Genomic DNA, 23,000 nt, shown 5'->3' with positions numbered 1-23,000 from the left:
TCCCCAGCCGCAAAAAAGATAGCACCTACTGTTACACTTTTAGTGCTCTGTCATATAGAAATTGCTTATATTACACAAATATCTGTAGTTACTGTTTAACAACGACAAGTAAAAAGAAACCTACTTGTGAAGTGAATTCAGATTTTCCAATATTATAGTTTTAATTGAGTTATTTCAATGACATTCCACAAATTATCCCAGCACATAAAAACGATCCTGTGAAAGCCTTCATGAGACCACTATAATATTTACAAAATGTTGTTATATACAAAAATATTCTTATTGCTTTTAAATTGTTATTATAAATATTGTGCCTTGAAAAATGTTTTGTTGCAGCTTTGTCCTTGAATCTTTTCAGTTTTTACTGTCGAAAAGATTTATTGAAACTGTGAAATTATGCAGGCTTTGTACAATTTCCATATTTTTGTGTTTTTTTGCCTTACAATCTTGTTTACAATGATTTCTAAAAGATAGTGGTAACAACTACAAAACTGTGAAATGCATTTTTTAGATAACAATGCTAAATAGTTGGAATGAAAGTGTAACATAATAGATGTTTTTGATTGTTAGGAGACTTTTCTCAAGGTGGAATTTTAGAAGAACCTTGTCAATATTTTGACATTTGTGTATATAACTTCCAAGTCTTATCCAAAGAATTTTTGTTCCACATTATGAAATATATTGTAGGAGTAAGTCTTCTAAACAATTCTAAATAGACTGGGCATCTGAAATAGATATGGGTAGACTTCTAAAAATGAACTTTTGAAAACTTTTTTAATGAGATCAGATGGAAAAATACTTATACCAGTAGTTGTGGATACGATGCTGTGAAACTATAGAATATGATCAAATTAATCCACTCTGAGCCTAGTCTCTGAGATATTGAGTTCTGAATGTCCTACAGAAAACTATCACCTATTACTACATTCTTCTTGATTGATTGATTGATTGATTGATTGATTGATTGATTCACAAATAACATTAGACTTTACTGAGGATTTGCAATACCAGTAAACACATGTTCTATATAGATGGGTAATCGTTATTTACTCCGGTATGGTCAGGAAAACCAGTCTAATAAAAACACGGAATAATTTATCTATTTATACTTCTAGTATTGCAATCTCTCCCCATGTGATAGTCGAATTGAGACGTCATTGGTTAATAACATGGCTATATGATCAACTTTTCATATAAGTATACATCCAAGTTAACATAATTTCTTTTTCCCTAGGATCAAAGACAGGCTCAGATGTCCCAATATCGTCAGGATCCCTCATTAATAATGAGGTCGCTGGTACACATGTCAGATGTGGCAAGGACAGGAATAATGTCTCAAAGTCAACTTACTACCATAAACCAGTCCCAACTAAGTGCTCAGTTAGGACTCAATATTGGAGCCACTTCCATTCCCCATACATCTCCTTCTCCTCCAGCAAGCAAGTCAGCCACTCCGTCCCCTTCCAGCTCAGTTAATGAAGAGGATGCTGATGAAACAAACAGGGTATGTATAATAATGTATCTTTAATGCAATTCATTTATTTTTGGGGCTTGAATTCTGCATCTGTTAAAAACTGCATATGTTTACTTCAAAACCGAAAGATTCAATTCCGCTGTGGAAAATCTTTCTACTGCAGTCTTGAGGATGTCTTGCGGAATTGTTCTTGCAGATTTCTACCATACAGGAGATGTAATTCCGCAACAAAATGCAAGAAATTACAAAATACATTTTGCAGAACGTGTTCTGCAGTTAAAAATGCAACAAAATCCGCACTAATTGAAAAACATTTCTATCTGCGCTGCTTCTTGAGGACAATATTGTCCTGTGTGAAAGTTCTCTTAGAGAATGTCCCCATAATGTACTAGGAAATATCTGTTTTGGCTTTTAATGCAAAATCATGCAGAAATACGCTTATTTAAGTGTGGATTTCTACTGCAGGTTTTGATATTGGCTGCCACAGCTCCACACTCAAATTATACTCATTCGTTGGGGCTAATCTGTATGTGGAAAACCAATTGCAGATTCTGCATCCGCAAATGGCATATCACCTATTTTTCCTCTGCAGATGGAGAAAAAATACGACGCTGCAGATTCCCATTCAAATGAATGGGATATGTAAATGTTGTACATTTGCCGCAGATTTGATGTGGAATCAGTGTCAAATTCATGATGAAATCTGCCATGTGAGCAGTGCTGTAATATTATCAGTACAGTTACTTTACTTAATTTATTAGAGAAGATACTGAGAAACAATCTTGTGTTGCATCTCTGAATACTTATTCTTCTTGGTAATAGCAGATTTATAAATAATTAAAATTTCAGCAGAATGTGTAGTTATTTTCAATTCACCTTCAAGAACAAAATTCACAAGAGATTTCAGCCTGCCAAAACAGGAGCTGAGAGTATTTTATTATTCAGAAAAATGAATTAAAAGACAACAGAGTAAAGACAAAATATTGCAAGAATTTCATTTTAATCCCCGCTGCTTCATTTTAATATAAATGTTGATCACCTGGGTTAGTCCAATAACTGTTTTATTTCTTCACAAATTTTCTTTAATGAGAAGAACCTAATTTTTTAACTTTGACAGGAATAGAAGTAATTAATATACACTGGATAGCCATGACCCGGGTATAACAGAGTCGCTCTAGCTGCAGCCAGACCACCCGATAGACTTCCCTCATCTTCCCTTAAATACATTAATGAAATACACCACTTATTTTTTGGATAATTTGGCCACAGCAGCCATAGCATTACATAAAATAGCATTTCTTTTAACCCCAATTTTAACCATAACCAAAAGAGGGGAGGTCCTGGAGCCCCACGTTCTGTCGCCTTACCATTTTATGGAAAACAACCGTAATGCCTCCCTCTGCCGCCAACTGACTTGGGAGAGCCAAATGTTCTAATTGCCTCCCACTGCAAACCGACTGACTCAGGAGACCCAAATCGCCAATTGTCTCCAGTCGCCCACCTCCTGACACGGGAGACCCACTAGCCATTGCCAGGCTAGACTCCACCATCTCTGGAAGGACTCCATCTTATCAGAGCCAAGAGTCGACAGACCCCACCATGTCCATTAATCCAAAGAGGGGTAAGGTGGCTATTTTTGCCTTCCTCTGGATCAACAAGGGGGGTGGAAATAAGCTAAACTAAATGGACATGGTCTCCCTTCAGCCTAACATACTATGTTACTCCCTTCACCTCACTTTTATGCCAACTCTAAGGACCCCCAAATCCATTGCCATGACAATTCAACACATAACCCCCCATTCCCTCCTTACCTTAATACAATAAAACCTTGACCATTGTACAATAACTCTTCCCTAGGCTGGGCGGGTGGGACTTCCTCATTCTCCTGGTGTTCTTTCTTCTGTCTCTTCTTTTCTGACTCTGCTCCTGCTCCTCTGGATCTCCTCCTCTTTTCTTCTCCTTCCCTCTTAACTCTGCCCCTACCCCTCTGTACTTGTTAACCCCTTCCTTCCCACTCCCTGTTAACCCCATCATGGGTGGCCTCCAGCCATAACCCTGCAGGCTTCCACTCCAGCTTTACTCTTTATTAGACACCCATCCGCTAACATGTTGGACCTTTTTTGGCCTTCAGAACTGCATGGTAACCATGATCAGGTATCAGAGGGTCCAGGGTACATCAAAAAAACATTCCCCACACATTACTCCACCTCCAACAGCCTGAACTGCTGACACATGACAGGAAGGTTTGTTGATTCATGCTGCTTGTGCCAAATTTTGATCCTCTCATTAGTATTGTGAATTAGAAAACTGGATTCTTTTGACATGGCAATGTTTTTCCACTGCTCATGGATCCAATTTTTGTACCCTTTTGCCAACTGGAGAGTTGCCTTTATGTTTCTCATATTAGCACTCAAACTGGTCGTCTGTTATAGCCCATCTATGATGAGGAATGATAGGTTCTGCATTTGGACACATGTTTTAGAGCACCAGGCTTGTATTCTACTGTGATCTGTTTGACTTTGCACTGCCTGTTTATCAGAACTATTCGTGTCATCCTCCTCTGATTTCATCAATGAGTTGTTTACATCCACAGGATTCACTTTTGCTAAATGTTTTTGCTTGATCACACCATTCTCTGTGTACTTTTAGACACCATTGCATAAGAAGACCCCTCAAGATTGTCAAATTTTGAAATACTGGCCCAAATTGCTCTAGCACAGATGACCATGTCATGTTTGAGTTGTTTAGTTCATTCAATTTCCGATTTCTAATATGAATTCACACTGAAACTGAAACACAGAGAACTTATTACATTGATTTTATGCCTCACTTTGGTGTCAAATGTCTAGTTTTTATACAGGGAAGCTCCAATCATAAAAAATTGCAGTTGTCTTTAACAGCGTGTAGAAGTTTAGAATGCAAGAAATATTTAGGTAAATATATATTGTATTAACTTTTCAGACTATTGGAGAAAAAAGAGCTGCCCCTGACTCTGGAAAGAAGCCCAAGACTCCAAAGAAGAAGAAAAAGAAAGATCCAAATGAACCACAGAAACCCGTCTCTGCATACGCTCTATTTTTTCGAGATACACAAGCTGCAATCAAAGGTCAAAACCCTAATGCAACATTTGGTGAAGTATCAAAAATTGTGGCTTCAATGTGGGACGGCCTTGGAGAAGAGCAAAAACAGGTAATTTACCCTATAATCTGTATGGTACATGTTATTAAAAACTCACATGAAAGAACCCATTCAAATGAGTTTGTTCTTTATCTGTGCGAATTCTGTCTATCTTGACCATGGACAGAACTCATGCAGGCAATATTGGCCATGTGAATGTATTAGCCTAAGATGTGGATTTTCTGTGCTGAATGCGTATAGAAAAACTAATTTGTCTCAAAGTGGCCTAAGCTATGCTGGATCTTTAAACCATGTAGGATATTAAAAAGCCTGCAGAAGTATACTTTTAGGAAATGGACAATTTTCTGGTTTATACCACTATACACTTGGCTAGGCCTACATAGTGACTTTGGCCATGGCACATGACTTGCAAATTATGACCCAAAAACTTCAAAAAATCCATGAAGTTTGGATTTCTTGTGATCATCAAGTCATGGTAACTTGCGATTTGCTGAAAAACTGCATTTACTTCCATTAGTTTGCATTGTTGCAGTGCTATATTGTGATCTTTGGCCATGCAACATGTCGCACCCATAGTCCCCATTCCTTAACATCCAATGTATGAAACGGGTAAAGCATTCTATAGTACATAAACTCTTAAAGTGATCCTCCAGTTTGGGGGCAAAATGCTCCTCTGGGACTGGAGGTTGCAGGGGTGTCTTACCAGTACTTTACCTTCTCCTCCTGGCCTTTCATTCTGCTGGTTCAAATCACAAGAGGCCAAGATGATCGTCATCTTTTTTGGCTACCAAAGCATCCATAGTGTATTGGTGCTGTTGGGATTACCAGTGTGCTGTAGCTGCTCTGTGATTGGCCAGAGATGATAAGGGCTGGCCAATCACAAAGCAGTTCATAGTATCTATTAGTTAGTTAGAAAATGTAAGCGGACATCCTGGCTACCTGAAGACAAAGCACTGAATCAGCGTAATAGAGGGGCCAGGAAGAGAAGCTCAAGTATAGGTAAAGTACCACCTGCTCTGTAGGCCGCAAGTGGCCCTGGGAGCATAATTTTGTCCTTCAACCGAAGGGTCGCTTTAACAACCTTGAACACCTAAAGAATAGAGATGAGTGAGCATACTCGTCCGAGCTTGTTCGAGTATTAGGGTGCTCGAGATGCTCGTTACTCGAGACGAGCACCACGTGGTGCTCGTCTCGATTAAACGAGCACTGACCATTGAATTCAATGGAGCCGGCAATACAGCCGGCTCCATTGAAAGCAATGGGCTCCCGGCTAGCGCGGTATGAATTTTCGGGAAGGGCTTAAATATATAAGCCCTTACCTGAAAATCATCCTAAAATGTGTAAAAAGTAAAAAAAAAAAATATACTCACCTTGTCCCGGCAGAACAATGTTAGCCCATTGAATTCAATGGAGCCGGCAATACAGCCGGCTCCATTGAAAGCAATGCGCTGCCGGCGATCGCACAATGAATTTTCTGGAAGGGCTTAAATATATAAGCTCTTCCCTGTAATTCATCCAGAAATGTGTAAAAATAAAAAAAATATATATACTCACCTGGTCCCGGCAGACGGAGTTCAGCTGCGGCCAGCTGGCAGTTCTCCCGAACTGCTCTCTGTAGTATTCAGCAGCCGGGGATTTAAAATCCCCGCCTGCTGAATGAGCTGCCTCTGATTGGTCACAGCCTGACCAATCAGAGGCAGATCTCACTCAAACCCATTCATGAATTCATGAATGGGTGAGTGAATGCTGCCTCTGATTGGCTCAGCGCAGCTCTCAGCTGAATGACAGCAGTTCAGCACCACAGTGCAGGGGACAGCAGGAGAAGACAAGGCTGTGCCCCGGCAGCTGAAGGGAGGTGAGTATCTACTTATTTTGTTTTTTAAATCACTTTTAATTCATTTCCAGGGAATGGCTTATATGTAAGGCCCTTTCCTGAAAAAGAATTCAGGTGTTCCAGCGGACCATTGCCTTCAATGGAGTCGCCGGCAGCAGCAGCGGCTCCATTAAAGAGAATGCCTGCATTTTTATTCTTTTTTACACTAAAATCTTTCTTTTTCAGGTAAGGGCTTATATTTTTAAGCTCTTCCCGGAAATTCATCCCCCGCTCGCGGGCAGCCCATTGCTTTCAATGGAGCCGGCTGTATTGCTGGCTCCATTGAATTCAATGGGCTAACATCGTTCTTCTCTGCCACAGCTGTTACAGCTGTGGCAGAGGAAAACGATTGTTATGCTGACAGTGGGGGGGGGGGGTGTGTCTCACTCTTGCCACTATTGTGGCTTAATAGTGAGACTTGGAGCCCGAAATGCAGCCCTGCATGTTGCTCCTCGCCTGCCCTATCCATTTCTGTGTTTTTTACATGACTTTGGTGATTTGCTAAGATTTTCACAAATGAAAACCTTAGCAGAGCACCAGTCATATACAAAAATGCTCGAGTCGCCCATTGACTTCAATGGGGTTCGTTACTCGAAACAAACTCTCGAGCATCACTGAAAGTTCGACTCGAGTAACGAGCACTCGAGCATTTTGGTGCTCGCTCATCTCTATTGAAGAATTATTATATGAATTTCCCGGCCCCTATTCTATATCATAGAGAATCTAATATCATGTTGGAATTTTTATGACCCACATTTTTCACTATATGCCCTAAAAGAAAATCAGGCTGGTCGTGGTGATCTTCACATCCTGTGCAATTATTTCCCATCTGAAATAATTGACCCAGAGCTATCTGACAGACCCTTTCTGTCACCAATTCAGCAGAAATAATGTACTATATCTAGAGATGAGTGAGCACCCAAATGCTCGGGTCCGCATTATTATAGTCGAACTTTTCGTAAAATTCGAGAGCTCTACTCGAGTAACGAACCCCATTGACTACAATGGAAGACTTGAGCATTTTTGTATGTGGGACGCAAGGGGGCTGAGCTTTTTTTTTTCTAGGTCTCTCTGTCTCCCTCTCCCCCTCTCTGTCTCCCTCTCCCCCTCTCTGTCTCCCTCTCCCCCTCTCTGTCTCCCTCTCCCCCTCTCTGTCTCCCTCTCCCCCTCTCTGTCTCCCTCTCCCCCTCTCTGTCTCCCTCTCCCCCTCTCTGTCTCTGTCTCCCTCTCCCTCTCTCTGTCAGACAAAAACTTTGCCATTGACACGCGCTGTGGCGGGGAGGGGCCAAAACAGGCACATCACAGTGGGGGAGGAGCCAAAAACTGGGGCGGGGTTGAACACGGCTTGATGCTCGTTTGAGTAACGAGCACCATCGAGTATCCTAATACTTGAACGAGCATCAAGCTCGGCAGAGTATGTTCGCTCAACTCTAACTATATCCGCAATGAGTATGCATATTAGTGGTATGCTCTAAGGCAATGGCTACTAGATGATGTTTTTTGATGTTTTTTCATGTGTGATCAAACTTCTTAGAGAAATGGCACATAACATGGTAATAAAATGTTTAGCTCATCTAACTTTAAATGTTTAATAAAGCGTTTACCATGTAAGCCACAGGGCAATGGATAAGGGTTAAGAGTTTGTATAGCCTCTGATTTGTAGGTGGTATTTGAATTTCTGCCAGGGACTCTGGTTTCTTTGTCAGGGTCTACAGAATATGTTAGTGCTACAATTTAGAATGAATGTACATCAAATGATAAATCAATACATGCTTAGAGCAATCATTTTTATTGCCAGAAGTTTGGAGTGAAAGTGCCTTATGGTAAAAGTGTATGATGTTTTTTTAATTATTATTTGGAGTCTGTTAATGCAACATGAAGGCATTGTGTACAAGTTTCTAAGACATCTGCTCTCTACCAGACTTCCCCTGTTATGATTTAATGATGGTGATTAATCAAGCCTATTTGTAGTTGTGTGCAACAACTGGGCCTTTGTTGAATAGCACAAAAAATATTCAGCAAAGGCCAGACGTCTGCAGGCAGGATGTCATGAAAAGCATAATCACAGCCATTCAGAGAACTGGGTGAATTATCAAAGGATTGCTTTAGTTTTGTACTGGACTGGCTGATTTCTAATGAGCAATTCTATAATTGTATAAATGATAAATATTGCGAAAATGTAACTTAGCGTAATAATGTAAAATAATGTATCAAACTTACAGCTTATGATTAAATTCTATTATAATATTAAAGTTCCAGTTATTTGGTACTTTAGGATAATTTTATGAATATTTTTTCTTTTAATGCATGCCATTTGCTTATTAACATGCATATTCAGCTAAGCCATATGCTGTTCTGCATATTAATCTCTATTGAAGCAGGAGGGGTGACCAGGAGGGAGCAACTCAACCTGTTCTATTTTTTCCACAGCGGTGGGCACCCACAGGTGCCTAACAGTCCCCTGATATCACATAGTTGGAATTTTGTTTTAACTTTGTTTGCTCTATTGTCAACCATCTATGGTGGGCATTTGAACAGCAGATGCCACTAGATAATACAAATTGTGATTTTAGGATAACATTAATATGATTTTAAAATCAATTTCTATCTACTTGTGTTCTCCTTACAGGTGTATAAGAGGAAAACAGAAGCTGCCAAAAAGGAGTACTTAAAGGCTCTTGCGGCCTACAGAGCAAGTCTGGTCTCTAAAGTAAGAAGTTTTTATATAATTTTTTAAGTTTTAAAACTTAAAGGATGTTCCCACCAAACATAGTTAGAACTTGTATATAGGTCATAAATATATGATTGCTTGGATTCTGAGAATTACAAATTTTGAGTGGCCCATGTGAACAGAGAGATCGTAAAAGTTTCAGTAGACATGCATTCTTATTATTAATTGCGGTAGCCAAGCAATGCACTTGTCTACTTCCTGCTGTGCCGCAGAAGTAAATGCAGTGATGATCACACCTGTGCATCAGCGCTTTCTTCACTTGAGGAACTCAGGAACTGCCATTCCCATAACCCCTGGGGGTCCCACTGAGCTACTATGCTGTACTGTTCCTTTATATCTCATCCTGTGGATACGTGATACATGTTTTTGGCAGGATAATCCTTTTTATACCTAAATGGTCTGGTGGGTGGTCAAGTGACATTTATAAGTACAGTTCTCAGGTATTTGTTTGGGCTAGTGCCACATGAAATCACCAAGCTTGCTGAGACTAACGTTTTGACCATCTAAGTCATGCGTAGAAATGGGTGTATTTGATTTTCTCAATTGTAATGCAGCATGAGCCCTTGTTCTAGGCCAGTTGTTAGGCCAAACTGGCTGCAGCCATTGTGAAGCATTATTTATGCTGTGTTGCAAGTTGTTGTATCACTGAAAAGAAAATTTTAAAGGGCTTTTCTCAGCAAATTCTATGGATAACCTATCCACAGTATAGGTCATCAATGTGTAATCACCAGAGACCTGGCATTCGGGGTATCAGGCTATTAGTTTTTCAGGGAAATACTATTGATGACCTATCATCAGGATACGTCATCAATACTTAATCGGCCAGGGTCCGTCACTCTGGACCTCGACCTGTCAGCTGAGTGGGCACATGCTGTCAGCACCGCAAATGCATAGAGGTCAGAGCGAAAGCCTCTGTGACGTCCTATGTGCAGTGGCCAGCGCTTGTAACTGCAGGCACAGCTCCTATTGATTTCAATGAGAGCTGTGCCTGCAGTTAAAAGCAGCTGTCACTACACAGAGGTCAGTGTGAAGGTTTCCGCTGTTTTTTACTCTGAACTCTATGTATTTGCGGTGCTGACAATGTATGCCCACTCAGCTGATCGGTCAGGGTACTACATGACAAACCCCAGCCGATCAAGTATTGATAACCAATCCTGATGATAGGTCATAAATAGTTTTTCCTGGACAACCCCTTTAACTCTTCATTTAGCTGACATGCATGTTTTAAATGAGTAATCATAACTTTAAATTTCAAGGCTTTAGTGCAAAATTTGCAGCTGGTCTCCCCACCTACCATGTGCCATTTATCATACTGGTGTCATCTTATGTAGCAGTGCAGCATTAAGGTACCCTAAAGCATCAGGGCCCGGTGTGAATGCTATCTTTACACTTTCAATAGCTACACCCCTTTGAGAAATAGATAATGCAAATAAATAAGTATTAAAGGGCGTTCTAAATGCTCCTAGTACAGTCAGCAGCTTCCAACATATTCTAATCACAATTAAACTCTACTTACAATTAAAAGCAGACTTTAATTTACAGAGTCGTAATATTTAGAGGTCGTGGGTTTATATTAATTTGTTATGGTAATGTTCTGCCTCATCTCTTTGTGCATAGTATATTAACGGAATACCATATTGTGTTTTCTTTAACAGGCTGCAGCGGAATCTGCTGAGGCTCAGACAATACGCTCTGTCCAGCAAACACTGGCATCAACAAACCTCTCCTCTTCCCTTCTCCTTAACTCCTCACTTTCTCAACACAACCCTCTCTCTGTGGCAGCGCAAAATCTCCAGCAGTCAATGCCAAGGGCCATTGCACCCAAACCTTTAACCATGAGACTACCATCTAGCCAGATTGTGACCTCGGTAACCATTGCACCAAACATGCCGTCCAGTATGGGAACTCCATTAATGAGCTCCATGGGTGCACCAATGGTTGCCACTCCACCCTCTTCTCAAGTGAGTCCTTCGCTGCAAAGCCAGCAGCATCACATCCAACAGTTGCAGCAGCAGCAATTGCAACAAATGCAGCAGCAGCAGCTCCATCAGCATCAAATGCACCAGCAGATCCAGCAGCAGATGCAGCAACAGCATTTTCAACATCATATGCAGCAGCAACTCCAACAACAGCAACAGCAGCAACTGCAGCAACAAATGCAACAACAGCTGCAACATATACATCTACAGCAGATGCAGCAACAACAACAGATGCAACATATTCAGCATCAGTCACAGTTGTCTCCTCAGCAGCCATCCCCTGCCCCTTCCCAAACTGGTGTACCTTCCCAAATAGCATCCCCCATCCCCCATATCAGTAGTCCTTCCCCAGCATCTCAACATCACCAGCCATTAATACAGTCCCAGGCACAGACTCAAGTGCTGTCTCAAGTCAGTATTTTTTAATCCTCCAAGGGTTTCATTGCAGGATATTTTCATCTCTTTAAGGGAAGGTGCATATTCTGCGTATTGTCCAAACATGTTATGCAAGAATGCATAACGGACCAAGTGAGACTATTATGTGTCTATTAGATAGGCAATAAAGGACATTGTATCTTGTATCATATTTTAGCATCCTCAAAAATCTCTTCTCTGAAAACTAAAGAATGATGACTTTTTGTTTTTCATGTGATGCTTTTTTAATTTATTGATTTGATTTCCTAAAATATGTGAATTGTGTGATCTTAAAACACACTGGCGAATCACTAAAAAAAAAACTGTGGACACTTTGAGTGAACTTGAACCTGCGACATAGCATTTAAAAGCGTCCTCAATGCATTACCGGCATTGGAAGCTCACAGAGACAAAATGTATGCTACCTGTAAAGTGATAATGTCACGACCATGCAAGTGCATTTGTATGACATGTACGTAGTTAATGGCATTTTTTGTCATATATGATATGATGTAAATCACAGATGTTTGCCAAAGTTCTTATTTTTACATGTTTTGTCTATATCGAAAATTACAAAAAGCGAAAAATTGTCATTAGCAACCAAAATTTTAAGTTTGGAATACACTGTAACGGTACGTTTATTGCTTCTGTGTCCCACCATCTGCATTAGGGCAGAAATGTGAATAAAGTGTGCTGAAGTGACACATTTCTTATTAAAACAATGTATTTTTTAAAAGGGAAATGCACTTAAATACTGTAAATGGTTATTCTAAAAGCTAAAGTTAACTAATGCTACAAGTACTGTATGAACAGTAGAATATTTAAAAAGGGTACCCTAATAAGGTGTATATATTTTCTTTCCAAGTTGTACGGTTTAAAATAATTTGTTGTAAAACGTTTTCATAAACAAGGCTTTAATGTAACACTGGTTACACAAACATTAATTGCTACATCGCTTATTGTGTTTTTATGCTGTTTTATACTTTTTTATGAGTTCTGATAGCGCCAGTTAAGTTGTTTGTATTTTTGCTTAACTGAAAAAAATGCTTTTATCTTGCAATAGAATAAACACATTTCTGTAATAGGTTGCATGATGTTTATTTATTTTGGGGATTTTTTGTAGCTTTTTAAGCATTTCTTCTGCAGATGTATTTAGTCTTAGTTTTTTTCAATGAAAACCTGCCCATTTTATTATAAGTAATTTTAAAAATTACTTATAATAAAAGGTAGCTAATCTATACGTATATGCAGGTCCTTGGGTGACCAAGACTCGGTGAACCTTCTGTCAATTTCATTCTTGTAGGAAATGTATAGCTATTAGAGATGAGCGAGCACGCTCGTAAAGGCAGTTACTCGAGCGAGCATCGCTCTTCTCGAGTAACTGCATTCTCGTCCCAGCAGGCTCAGGGGGGGGGGGGGGGCAGCGGGGTGGAGCAGGGGGGAGAGTGAGAGAGATCTCTCTCACCCCTACCATCGCTCCCCGAGCCTGCTCGGACAAGAATGCAGTTACTCGAGAAGAGTGACGCTCGCTCGAGTAACTGCCTTATCCGAGCGTGCTCGCTCATCTCTAATAGCTATATAATAGGGACACCCGAAGCTCAATTGGCTCTGATTTCTGCCCAATTTTTCCTTATTCCAACATAGTGATCTTAACATAACCTTTACTAGTCTAAAATAGTGTAAGATGGATATTTACTATCAAAATTGTCAACAAGCATAACTCACTGTGTATTATTGTCCTTTATATGTGGCATAGAGGACTTTAGAGCCATTAGTTTAAGTGTAAAAAAAATTAAAAGGTTCTACCCCAGGTTGGAGTTCAGTAAAACCCAAATTTTCAGATAATAATTTGATCTGCATCTGTATAATAAATGATTTATCTGCAGAAGCCTGTAATTACCTATCACAGGGAGTATTTATAAAAGTTTTGAGGTGCAGTAGAAAATGGAACCACTCTGTTAAGGCCCTAGAGTGCTGTTAATATCCAGTAGAAGGTAGAGACAACCTCTCATACCTCTAGAAAAGTACTCCATTTTGGGAAGTGGAAGATCTAACTGACAAACAACAAAAAATGTAAACATTTTTGCTTAGTTTCAATTTAATGAAAAGGAAGAAATCTATACATTAGGCTGGTGTGACATAGTCATGATATGAGCGCATCTTGGTTCTTGTATTAAAAGGGTTGTACCAAGATTACATCTTATTCCCTATCCACAGACTAGAGTATAACTTGCTGATCGGTGGGAGTCTCACTGCTGAGACCCCTGCTGATCTCAAGAACAGGGTCATGTGTTCCTCTCTACCTGTCACTGCAGGGGTTGCTTCTCCCCCTGCAATGATGTCAGAATGAATGGAGTGCTGGCTGAGCATGAACAGTCAGTGATCCATTTATTTCACTGGGGCTGATGGAAATACCCAAGCGTTTGCCACTCAGGTGTCTCTGCAGTCACACTGAAAGTGAGTAAGATGACAGTGTTTTTGCATGACCAGTGCTCCATTCAGTCTCTACCTCACTGCACGGGGTGCAGAAACCTCTCAGTGAAGAGGACAGGGGAAACAGGACCCATACTCTCTAGATTGGCAGTGGTCTTGACGATGAGACCCCGAGCGATCAGCAAGTTAATCCTTATCCTGTGGATAGAAGATAACTTATAATCTTGGTACAACCCCTACAAGGCCACAACATCTGGATATTTCCCCATTTTACAGAACATATTATATCTCTATTTGGATTTAAGAGTGAAGGGTCTGTGTATCGCAGCTACACTAAGAACACTAAAATGCATTTTCCCTTAAATAACCAAAACATGAATGTAACTACAGTTGGGTCCCTTTAGACCTGAGTCCTTAAAGGCAACGAATTGACTGTATACATAATACCCTGTCAGTTACCATTATGCCATAAGGGCTAAGTGGAGTGCTCTCCTCATAAATATAGTGGATACATAACTACATTCATTATTCCTATTTACTAAATGGCAAACTATATGTGATGCCATTTTAGCTAAAGGAGTATGGACCTATGTCTGTAATTCATTTGACAGTTCCACCTTAAGGAGTATTCCCAATTTTTTTTTTATCACCAATTCAAAGGTTAGGCATTTAAAGTCCAAGTGGTGGGGTCTCAACTCTAAGGCACCCACCCATCTCAAGAACGGAGATCCCGTGTCCCTCTCTTCTCATCACTATAGGCTTATTGCACCTGCCTGCAGTGATGTCAGCTTGATTTAAGCTGAGGAAGCACATTTGTAGTCCCACCTCATTCATTTCATTGGGCTGATGGAAATGGTGAAATACAAGAGCTTGTCTATCTCTGACAGTCCCACTGAAGATGAAGTGGCGCCACATGTGCTGAACTGCCCCTCTATTGAGTTTACTCCTCATGGTAGTGTGCAATGATCTCGCAGTGAGGAGGAGAGGGAAAAACAGGCCCCCAGTTTTCAGGATTGGTGGGGTTTGTAGCGGTGAGACACCTTCTGATTGGACTTTTATCACTTATCCTATGGGTGGGTGATAAAAGTTGATTTTGGTACAACCCCTTTAATAGTCCTGTCTAGTGATCAATTGTTTTTAGGGCAGGCACTACCAGTCAGGTGATCTGTTTAGGATCTAACCATGTAGCTTTTACAAAAGTGCAAATTCTTTAAGTTACCTGACCATTAGAACATCAAAGATGCGTCCATAGATAGTTTAATTTGCTATTCATTTCCTATTGATTGTCTAAACTTGGTTGCACATGTTTAGCGCTACTGTGTATGTGGTTGCATTGCATGATGAACTATGAATTGATTACAAAATTATATAATAGTAAAGTGCAAAACGTACAAAAGAGCACGAAGTTACCTCCAAAGCTTTACCATCAGAAAAGATCAAACTATGGATTGTCTGTGTGACATAGAATTCCCTTGACCAAAAAAGTAATTAAGTTCAACTACATTTACTTCCATTGACCCTTGTCACTGTGTATTCTTTGGAACCATACGTTTGTCACATTGTGGATGTGAAAAGTTCAAAGTGCTAGTAGATATTTTTTCTTACAAGAGATGAACATATTGACAAATAAAACCTTAATACCCAGAATTTTGTTCATTTATTTCCTTTTACTTTTTGGTTTTATCACTCCGACCAAAACCTATAAAGGTAGAAAAACATCACTGGAACATCCAATATTTTATAATCTGATTTTTGTATGAATACAATGTACAGTAATTATGCGCATGGTCAGCAATATCAGTGATTTGCAAAGGATAAAGATCATGGTCATTAGACCTCTACACAACAAATTGTTCTGGATACTTGCCCATTCATCATATTTAATTTAAAGCTACTTCACCCAAAACACAATTGACTATACATAAGGCGCTATTAAGTAAGAGCCTGTACTTTAACAAAACTTTTTTCATTTTCAAATCTATAATTCTACATGAATTCATTTTGGCTTGAGAAAGGTCATATAGATTTAATATTGATGACATATGGATTAGTTATACTATCAATGTATAATGTATTTCTAACTGCTTGGATTGAAATCAATGTTTAGTAGGAAAGGTCTATAGCTGTCAGTAAAGCACATGGGCCTCTTTGACTTTCTTATGAAACAGTGCTGCTCCTTACCAAGCATTGTGGTATAGTCACAATATAGGTTGATTCCTTTGATATCTTAGCCCCTACAGTTTGGGAGTTGGTGGCGGTCACATCAGCCACCAGTATTTAGTTGATATGCCACTCATGATATTATAGGCAAAAGCATTAAAGGTAATCCATTAGAATTGCAACAAGATATTAGCTGTTTTATGGTAGCCTGTCTACTTCAAATAGAACACAATCTATAGCTTACCTACAGGCAAAAGACTGGAAATCATTGCATTTTACACTGCTTACTAAACATTTCTAAAATGTACACTGTCAATGGGTTCTCTCCTATAATCAAATTTCCACCTCTTCCAATAATACCTTGCAGTCATTTACAATGTAAAAGCTTATTTACACGAGCATATATCGGCCAGCCGATATACACTTCCATCTAAGCAGTCCCCCCCCCTTTCCTCTCTCCTCCCCTCCAAGCAATGGGTTTGCAATGGGAGAGGGTGGAGTAGGATGGGGGGCGGAGCTAAGCTCCTGCCCCTTGTCCATAGCCAGCAATGGGAGTGGGCAGGACAGAGCGGAGCTTAGCACTGCCCCCAACCCGTCCCCCTCCCATTGCGAATGCTGGACTGGAGGAGAGAAGCAGAGAGCCGACGAGGGAGAGGGAGAGGGAGAGGGAAAGGGGGGGGGGCTGCTTAGATGGAAGCGTATATCGGCCGGGCGTTAAAACCCAATCGATATACGCTCGTGTAAATAAGCTCTAACTGTGAACACAATGGCGATGACAGTTATATTACTCTAGTTAAAGAGTATCTGCACTTTCACTTAAGAGCACTCCTGCTCCATCAGCTATGTTTGGCTCCTTCTAGTAGTTGAGGATGGCCCCATGTACCTCTATATAAGGTGCCAAAGTCAGCCGATAGAGCTGGAGCACTCCAAATTAATGTGTTAATCCGCAAGTGGTTGGTGTTCTGTTATGCTTTTGTTGAGAATTATCTTCATTCACTTTGCTTCAATGACCCTTGGGTCTCTTTCACACAGGCGTTGCGATTGTTGTCCGTCCGCATCGCGGGCGAAAATTGCATGAACAGGAGAAAGCAGTGACCAATTCATGGCTATATATCCCGTTTTCTCACATGGCTGGGCTGTGGTGTAATATGCCGCAACCTGGAATTCCGTGGGCCAGGGGGAGAGACCTTAGCAGCATTGCTAAAGTCTCTCCTCCTCCCCTTGCTGCTGATAGTGGCAATAGAAGTTTATAGGAGCTGCCGGCAAGGGGAGAAGGAGAGACTTTAGCAGTGCTTGCCTTCCTAAATTCTCTCCCCAGCCTATGGGAGCTGCCAGCATGGGGAGGGGGAGGGACCTTAGCAATGCGAGCTGCTGCTAAACTCCCTTCCCCATCCCTTTTGTGATGGCTCTCATAGGCTCCCATAGGAGTCTGTGGGAATGGTCAGCGTATTCCGGCAAAATTTCTGGCCGCGTGTAAAAGTGGCTGCCCAGAATGCACACCATATGCACTCTCTTTTCCGCACCGGAAAATCGCCCATCTAATCAAATGCATTGGAATCCAATGCTTTAGGTGGTCGTGTCTTTGGGCTGGCGATAAATAGCAAAATAGCCACGATAAAACACTCATGTGAAAGAAGTCTTAGGTGGATAGGTTATTGCATTACTGGATATCTGATGCAAATGGGAAGATGGAGCAATGCCTCTATGGTGCCACCTATAAGAAGGCAGCATTCCTTCAGGTCAATGTCCGATCATTATTGACTTACAGGATCGCTGCTTTCTAATAGAACAATGCTTTTATAGTGCCATCTATCTTCCCATTTGCATAAATTTCTCAGAGGAGCATGGATGGCCTTAAAGGTCTTCTCACATCTTCTAGGTGCTCTTCTTAATGAGAAACTATACCCTCCCTGGATATTTGATAGCATGCATCTACTGTCATATAGTAGCTAGGGCTGTTGTTGTCTTTACAGAAAAGGTAAACACTTCTGTTATTGTCTGCAGAGATCTCAGTAACCAAAGTAAAAAAACGGCAGTAGTTTGATCGTAAATTGTATAAAAAGGTATGAGAAATGCAATAAGAGCATCCAGCCAGGGTGGTTTACCCTGGTCATAGAATCCAAGTGAAGAAGCAAGGCAACATCAGCATATCTTCATTGTAGTGTTATGTTCCAATGTAATATAAAAAGAGCAATGTTTCAGCTTATAACAAGGCCTGCTATGAGCAAAAATGTTGCACTTTTTGCATTATATGGGAACATAATAAAAGTGGAATGACGATATGCTGTCGTCACTTTGCTTCTTTATGTAGTCTCCATTAAAGTTTACTCCATATTGACAGCTACAGTTGTTCAAACTGGCCATACATATTCAATGATACCAGGCAAAGGACAAATAAGTTTCTTGCATGCAGACATTTGTCATCTGATATAGGTAAGCCTCATGCACACGGGAGGATTTTTGCTGCGGAATCCGGGTCTGGCATCCGCCTCCAGGTTCCGCAGCAATAATCCTCCATAGCAGGGGCGTAGCTAAATGCTCATGGGCCCGGGTGCAAAAGTTTATCTTGGGGCCCCCCAACTTCTCTTAACCCCTTAATGCAGAGGTGTAACTTGAAGCTTCTGGGCCCCAATGCAAAACCTGTAACAGGGCCCCCAACTATAATGCTTTATTCATAGTACTGCGCTCCCTATATGGAGAAGAGAGGCCTTATGGGCCTTCTAAGGCTCCTGGGCCTGGGTGAAACCACATCTGCTATAGTTACACCAGTGCTCCATAGCATGCTATGAAAAAATTATTCTTCATGTACACAAGCGGAAACAAAATGGCAACATGCTCCATTTTCCTGCAGTTCCCGGAAGCTGTCTGACCCACGGCCCATCTGCAATTAACATGCTAAATGACATCAAATAATTGCAATAATTTCCCTGATGATTGGTAGCCTCCATGACAGAAGTTAGTAAGTGGGAAGATGGAACAATGCCTCTACAGCCCTACGAGCTGGTAGGCAATATTCAGGCAAATCAATGTCAGACCTTGTAATATGCCTAGTAACAATGACTGGGGATAGGAACCAAAGACAGAGCTTTCTCCAAAAGGCAAAGATAGACCATACACAGATAGCTGTTTTGGCCTATTTGCCTCTTATTAGTGTACAGTAGTTTTGTTTGCTTGGCTAGTGAGAGACCTATAAAGGGTATTTGTTAGCTACTTTGAGCCCTATAAGCTACACTTATGGGCCCAATATAGCTGACGTGCTGAGTCTGGATGTAAGTTTTAAACTTACCTTCCCCACCATTCCCTTGGTGTCTGCTGTCAAATCTACCAGTGAATGCTTCTCGTAGACTACTGGGTCTCGCACCTAGAATGAGAGGACTACTTAGCGCTGCATACCTATATAGTCTGCCCAATGCATTCAGCTGAAGGTTTGAGAATAGAGATGAGCGAGCATACTCGCTAATGACAATTGCTCGAGCGAGCATTGTCCTTAGTGAGTATCTCCCCGCTCGGAAGAAAAGGTTCAGCTGCCGACAGTCGAATCTCCCCGGAGATCTCCCCTCCGTTCCTCCCCTCTCTCCCCCGCAGCTCCCCGCCCGCTGCCGGCAGCCGAATCTTTTCTTCCCAGCGGGCAGGTACTCGCTAAGGGCAATGCTCGCTCATCTCTATTTGAGAACTGACAGTGGGGGAACAGAAAAGAAGTATAAAGCGTGCAGTACACCCCCAGACTCCAAGTGTCAGCCACTTTGAGCCTTATAAGCTTGGATTATAGGGCTCAAAGTAGCTGACAGAGTCTCTATAAGTAATTTGGAAAAAAAATATCCAAAATGGAATCATATTGAATGACAAAAAGATCCAGTTAACTAAAAAATGGTCTTTGTTTCATGGTGTGAAGAATAGTGTGCCATCAAGGAGTCCTATTTTTCTTGGGTAGGTAATTCATTTCTTGTCATTCACCTTGGTTGCATGAATTTGCACCATTTTTTACAAACATTTTCCACCTGTACCCCCCATTTTCCTTTTCTTTATATAATCTTACATTCCGTATCTTTTTACTTCTTGCTATCTTGTGACTCGAATTATTCACTACTGTAAATTGATGAAATGACCAGCACAACAGATACATTGTGCAGCCTCAGTTCTGTTAGATGAAATATTAAACAAGAGGACAGATGTTTTTTGTTTCTTTGTTTAAAGCACTAGAAAGAAGAAAGCTTTACCAGAGCTGAGATATTGAAGGTGCTGTACAAATGATCTTTTATGTGACATGACAGATACCTGGTTTCTTAGGAATACAGCGGAGGGATAATGTCAGATCTGTTTTTTCTTGTTTACATTTCAGAACAAAACAGGTTCATTTACTGCCCTCTCTATTTCTCTCTTCCCTCTTCCCGCCGTACAGCGAGTGTTATGGACACAATTCCCCAGTTGTCTTGCAAGATTAATTACAGCATCTGTCCTGTCACAAGCTATAATGAAGAGGTCTTGATAAAAATTGCAAATTACCGCTGGCAACAATCTTAAACTGCTTATGATAAAATGAAAATTAAAAACAGCAAACTAACAGACCTGATCAGAATCCTAATTCCCAAACAATGATATTGTTGGAAATTTGCTCAGGAAACCAATGTTGTCGGAGATACAATCTGAATACAGAATGGGCTCAGGACAGTCGTTGTCCAGAATGTATGTAATACAGTAGATTATTAATAATGAATTTGGCACTTAATATTTAATGAACCTAGTCTTGTTATTGTCTATGGGTATTGAGTGATTTGGAACTGAAATTCCTAAGCTGTATGTCAAGAAATTGTAGTTTTCTTTACCCTAGCTTGGAAATTCCTCTCCTTACTGCTTGTACGTTAAACATTTATGATACATGTGATGATTTAATTGGGAATAAAGACAATATAGTTGTACTGTATTATACTGATGAAAGCACATCACAAGTCATTATATCTAGCCATTGTATGTATGCCCCATGTATTGCTGGAATAACGGGTTGATACTGATTAGAGATGAGCGAGCACGCTCAGATTAGGCAGTTACTCGAGCGAGCATCGCTCTTTTCGAGTAACTGCATTCTCGTCCGAGCAGGCTCGGGGGAGGGGGGGGCGGTGGGGGGGGGGGAGTGAGAGAGTTCTCTCTCTCTCCCCCCCGCTAGCCCCCGCTCACCCCCGCCTGCTCGGACCAGTAAGCAGTTACTCGAGAAGAGCGATGCTCCCTCGAGTAACTGCCTTATCCGAGCATGCTCACTCATCTCTAGTTGATATTTTTGTGTCAATATGAAGAGAGGTCAATCTCACCTCTACTTTAAAGAGGTTGTACCAAGATTACAAGTTATCTCCTATCCACAGAATAGGGAATAGCTTGCTGATTGGTGTGGGTGTTATCGCTTAAAGGGGTTGTTCCGCGCCGAAACGGCTTTTTTTTTTTTTTCAATAGGCCCCCCGTTCGGTGCAAGACAAACACAAGGGATGGGTTAAAAAAAAAAAAAAGTTTAGTACGTACCCGAATCCCCGCTCTGCGGCGACTTCTTACTTACCTTACCAAGATGGCCGCCGGGATCTTCACCCACGATGCACCGCGGGTCTTCTCCCATGGTGCACCGTGTGCTCTGTGCGGTCCATTGCCGATTCCAGCCTCCTGATTGGCTGGAATCGGCACACGTGACGGGGCGGAGCTACGTGATGATGCGTAGAAGGGGCGGAGCCAGATCGCCGCTCGTGCCGAGACCCAAGAGAAGGGAGAAGACCCTTCTGCGCAAGCGCGTCTAATCGGGAGATTAGACGCTGAAATTAGACGGCACCATGGAGACGGGGACGCCAGCAACGGAGCAGGTAAGTGAATAACTTCTGTATGGCTTATATTTAATGCACGATGTATATTACAAAGTGCATTAATATGGCCATACAGAAGTGCATAACCCCACTTGCTTTCTCGGGACAACCCCTTTAAATCTTTGCCGATCTGGAGAATGGGGATCCTATATTCCTCCTTCTCACAGCGGGCTCCATTCATGTTCAATAGGACTGCAGACATAGATGAGCAACAAGCGCTTGGGTATTTCCATCAGTGCCATTGAAATGAATGGAGCCACTGGCATAACTATAGGAGATGCAGGTGATGCACCCGGGCCCAGGAGCCTTAGGGGGGCCATGAGGCCTTTCTTCTCCATATGGGGAGCCCAGTATTATGAATAAAGCATTATAGTTGGGGGATCTGTTACAGGTTTTGCATTGGGACTTAGGAGCTTCAAGTTACGTCTCTGAATAGAGCACCAACTGCACATGCTCGGCCAGAACTTCATTCACTCTGATGTCACTGCAAGGGGAAAATGACCCTCACAGTGGTAGGCAGAGGGGGACATGGGACCCTCTTTCTCGAGATCAGTGGGGAGTCTTAATGTTGTTAAAGAGCAAGTTATCTCTTATCCTGTGAGTAGGGGATAACTTGCTATTTTGGTACAATGAAGGACTGTTAGTTCCTTTGCTCTGTGGTTTTCATAAGTTCTTATTCGTTTCATCATGAAGAGACCAGGCATGTGCAACTACTGTTTTAGGGATAATTGGGATCCCATTGATCAAATCTCCCCCCACACCTCAACAATGTATTCTGACTTAATCAGTTGATTAACAGCTGCCAATTAGGGGGTCTCTATTCCTCAATGAGCACTTTGAACATGCATATTATTTCAGTAAAGTAGAGGAGGAAGAAACAAGTGGCTGCCAGACTCCAGTCACTATTCTTGTCAGATCCAATATTACTCAAAAATTAGGTTATGAGGGGATCAACTCTATA

General features: G+C 41.2%; 1 protein-coding gene across 4 annotated transcripts in view; it reads left to right on the top strand.

Moving 5' to 3' along the window:
- The window catches only part of TOX3 (TOX high mobility group box family member 3), a 146,294-nt gene extending 133,626 nt beyond the window's left edge, over positions 1–12,668 (top strand). For all 4 annotated transcript variants that reach the window (XM_066584021.1, XM_066584020.1, XM_066584019.1 and 1 more), the window contains 4 exons: positions 1,235–1,504; positions 4,436–4,663; positions 9,115–9,195; positions 10,872–12,668. In XM_066584021.1, coding sequence (XP_066440118.1) covers positions 1,235–1,504; positions 4,436–4,663; positions 9,115–9,195; positions 10,872–11,621 — 1,329 coding nt within the window. In that variant the 3' untranslated portion in view covers positions 11,622–12,668. The remainder of the gene's footprint in view (positions 1–1,234; positions 1,505–4,435; positions 4,664–9,114; positions 9,196–10,871) is intronic.
- Positions 12,669–23,000: the final 10,332 nt, after the last annotated feature.

This window comes from Eleutherodactylus coqui, chromosome 11 (genome assembly GCF_035609145.1).
Source record: "Eleutherodactylus coqui strain aEleCoq1 chromosome 11, aEleCoq1.hap1, whole genome shotgun sequence".
Classification (NCBI taxonomy): Eukaryota; Metazoa; Chordata; class Amphibia; order Anura; family Eleutherodactylidae; genus Eleutherodactylus; species Eleutherodactylus coqui.
This window is presented reverse-complemented; position numbering and strand designations above follow the sequence as displayed.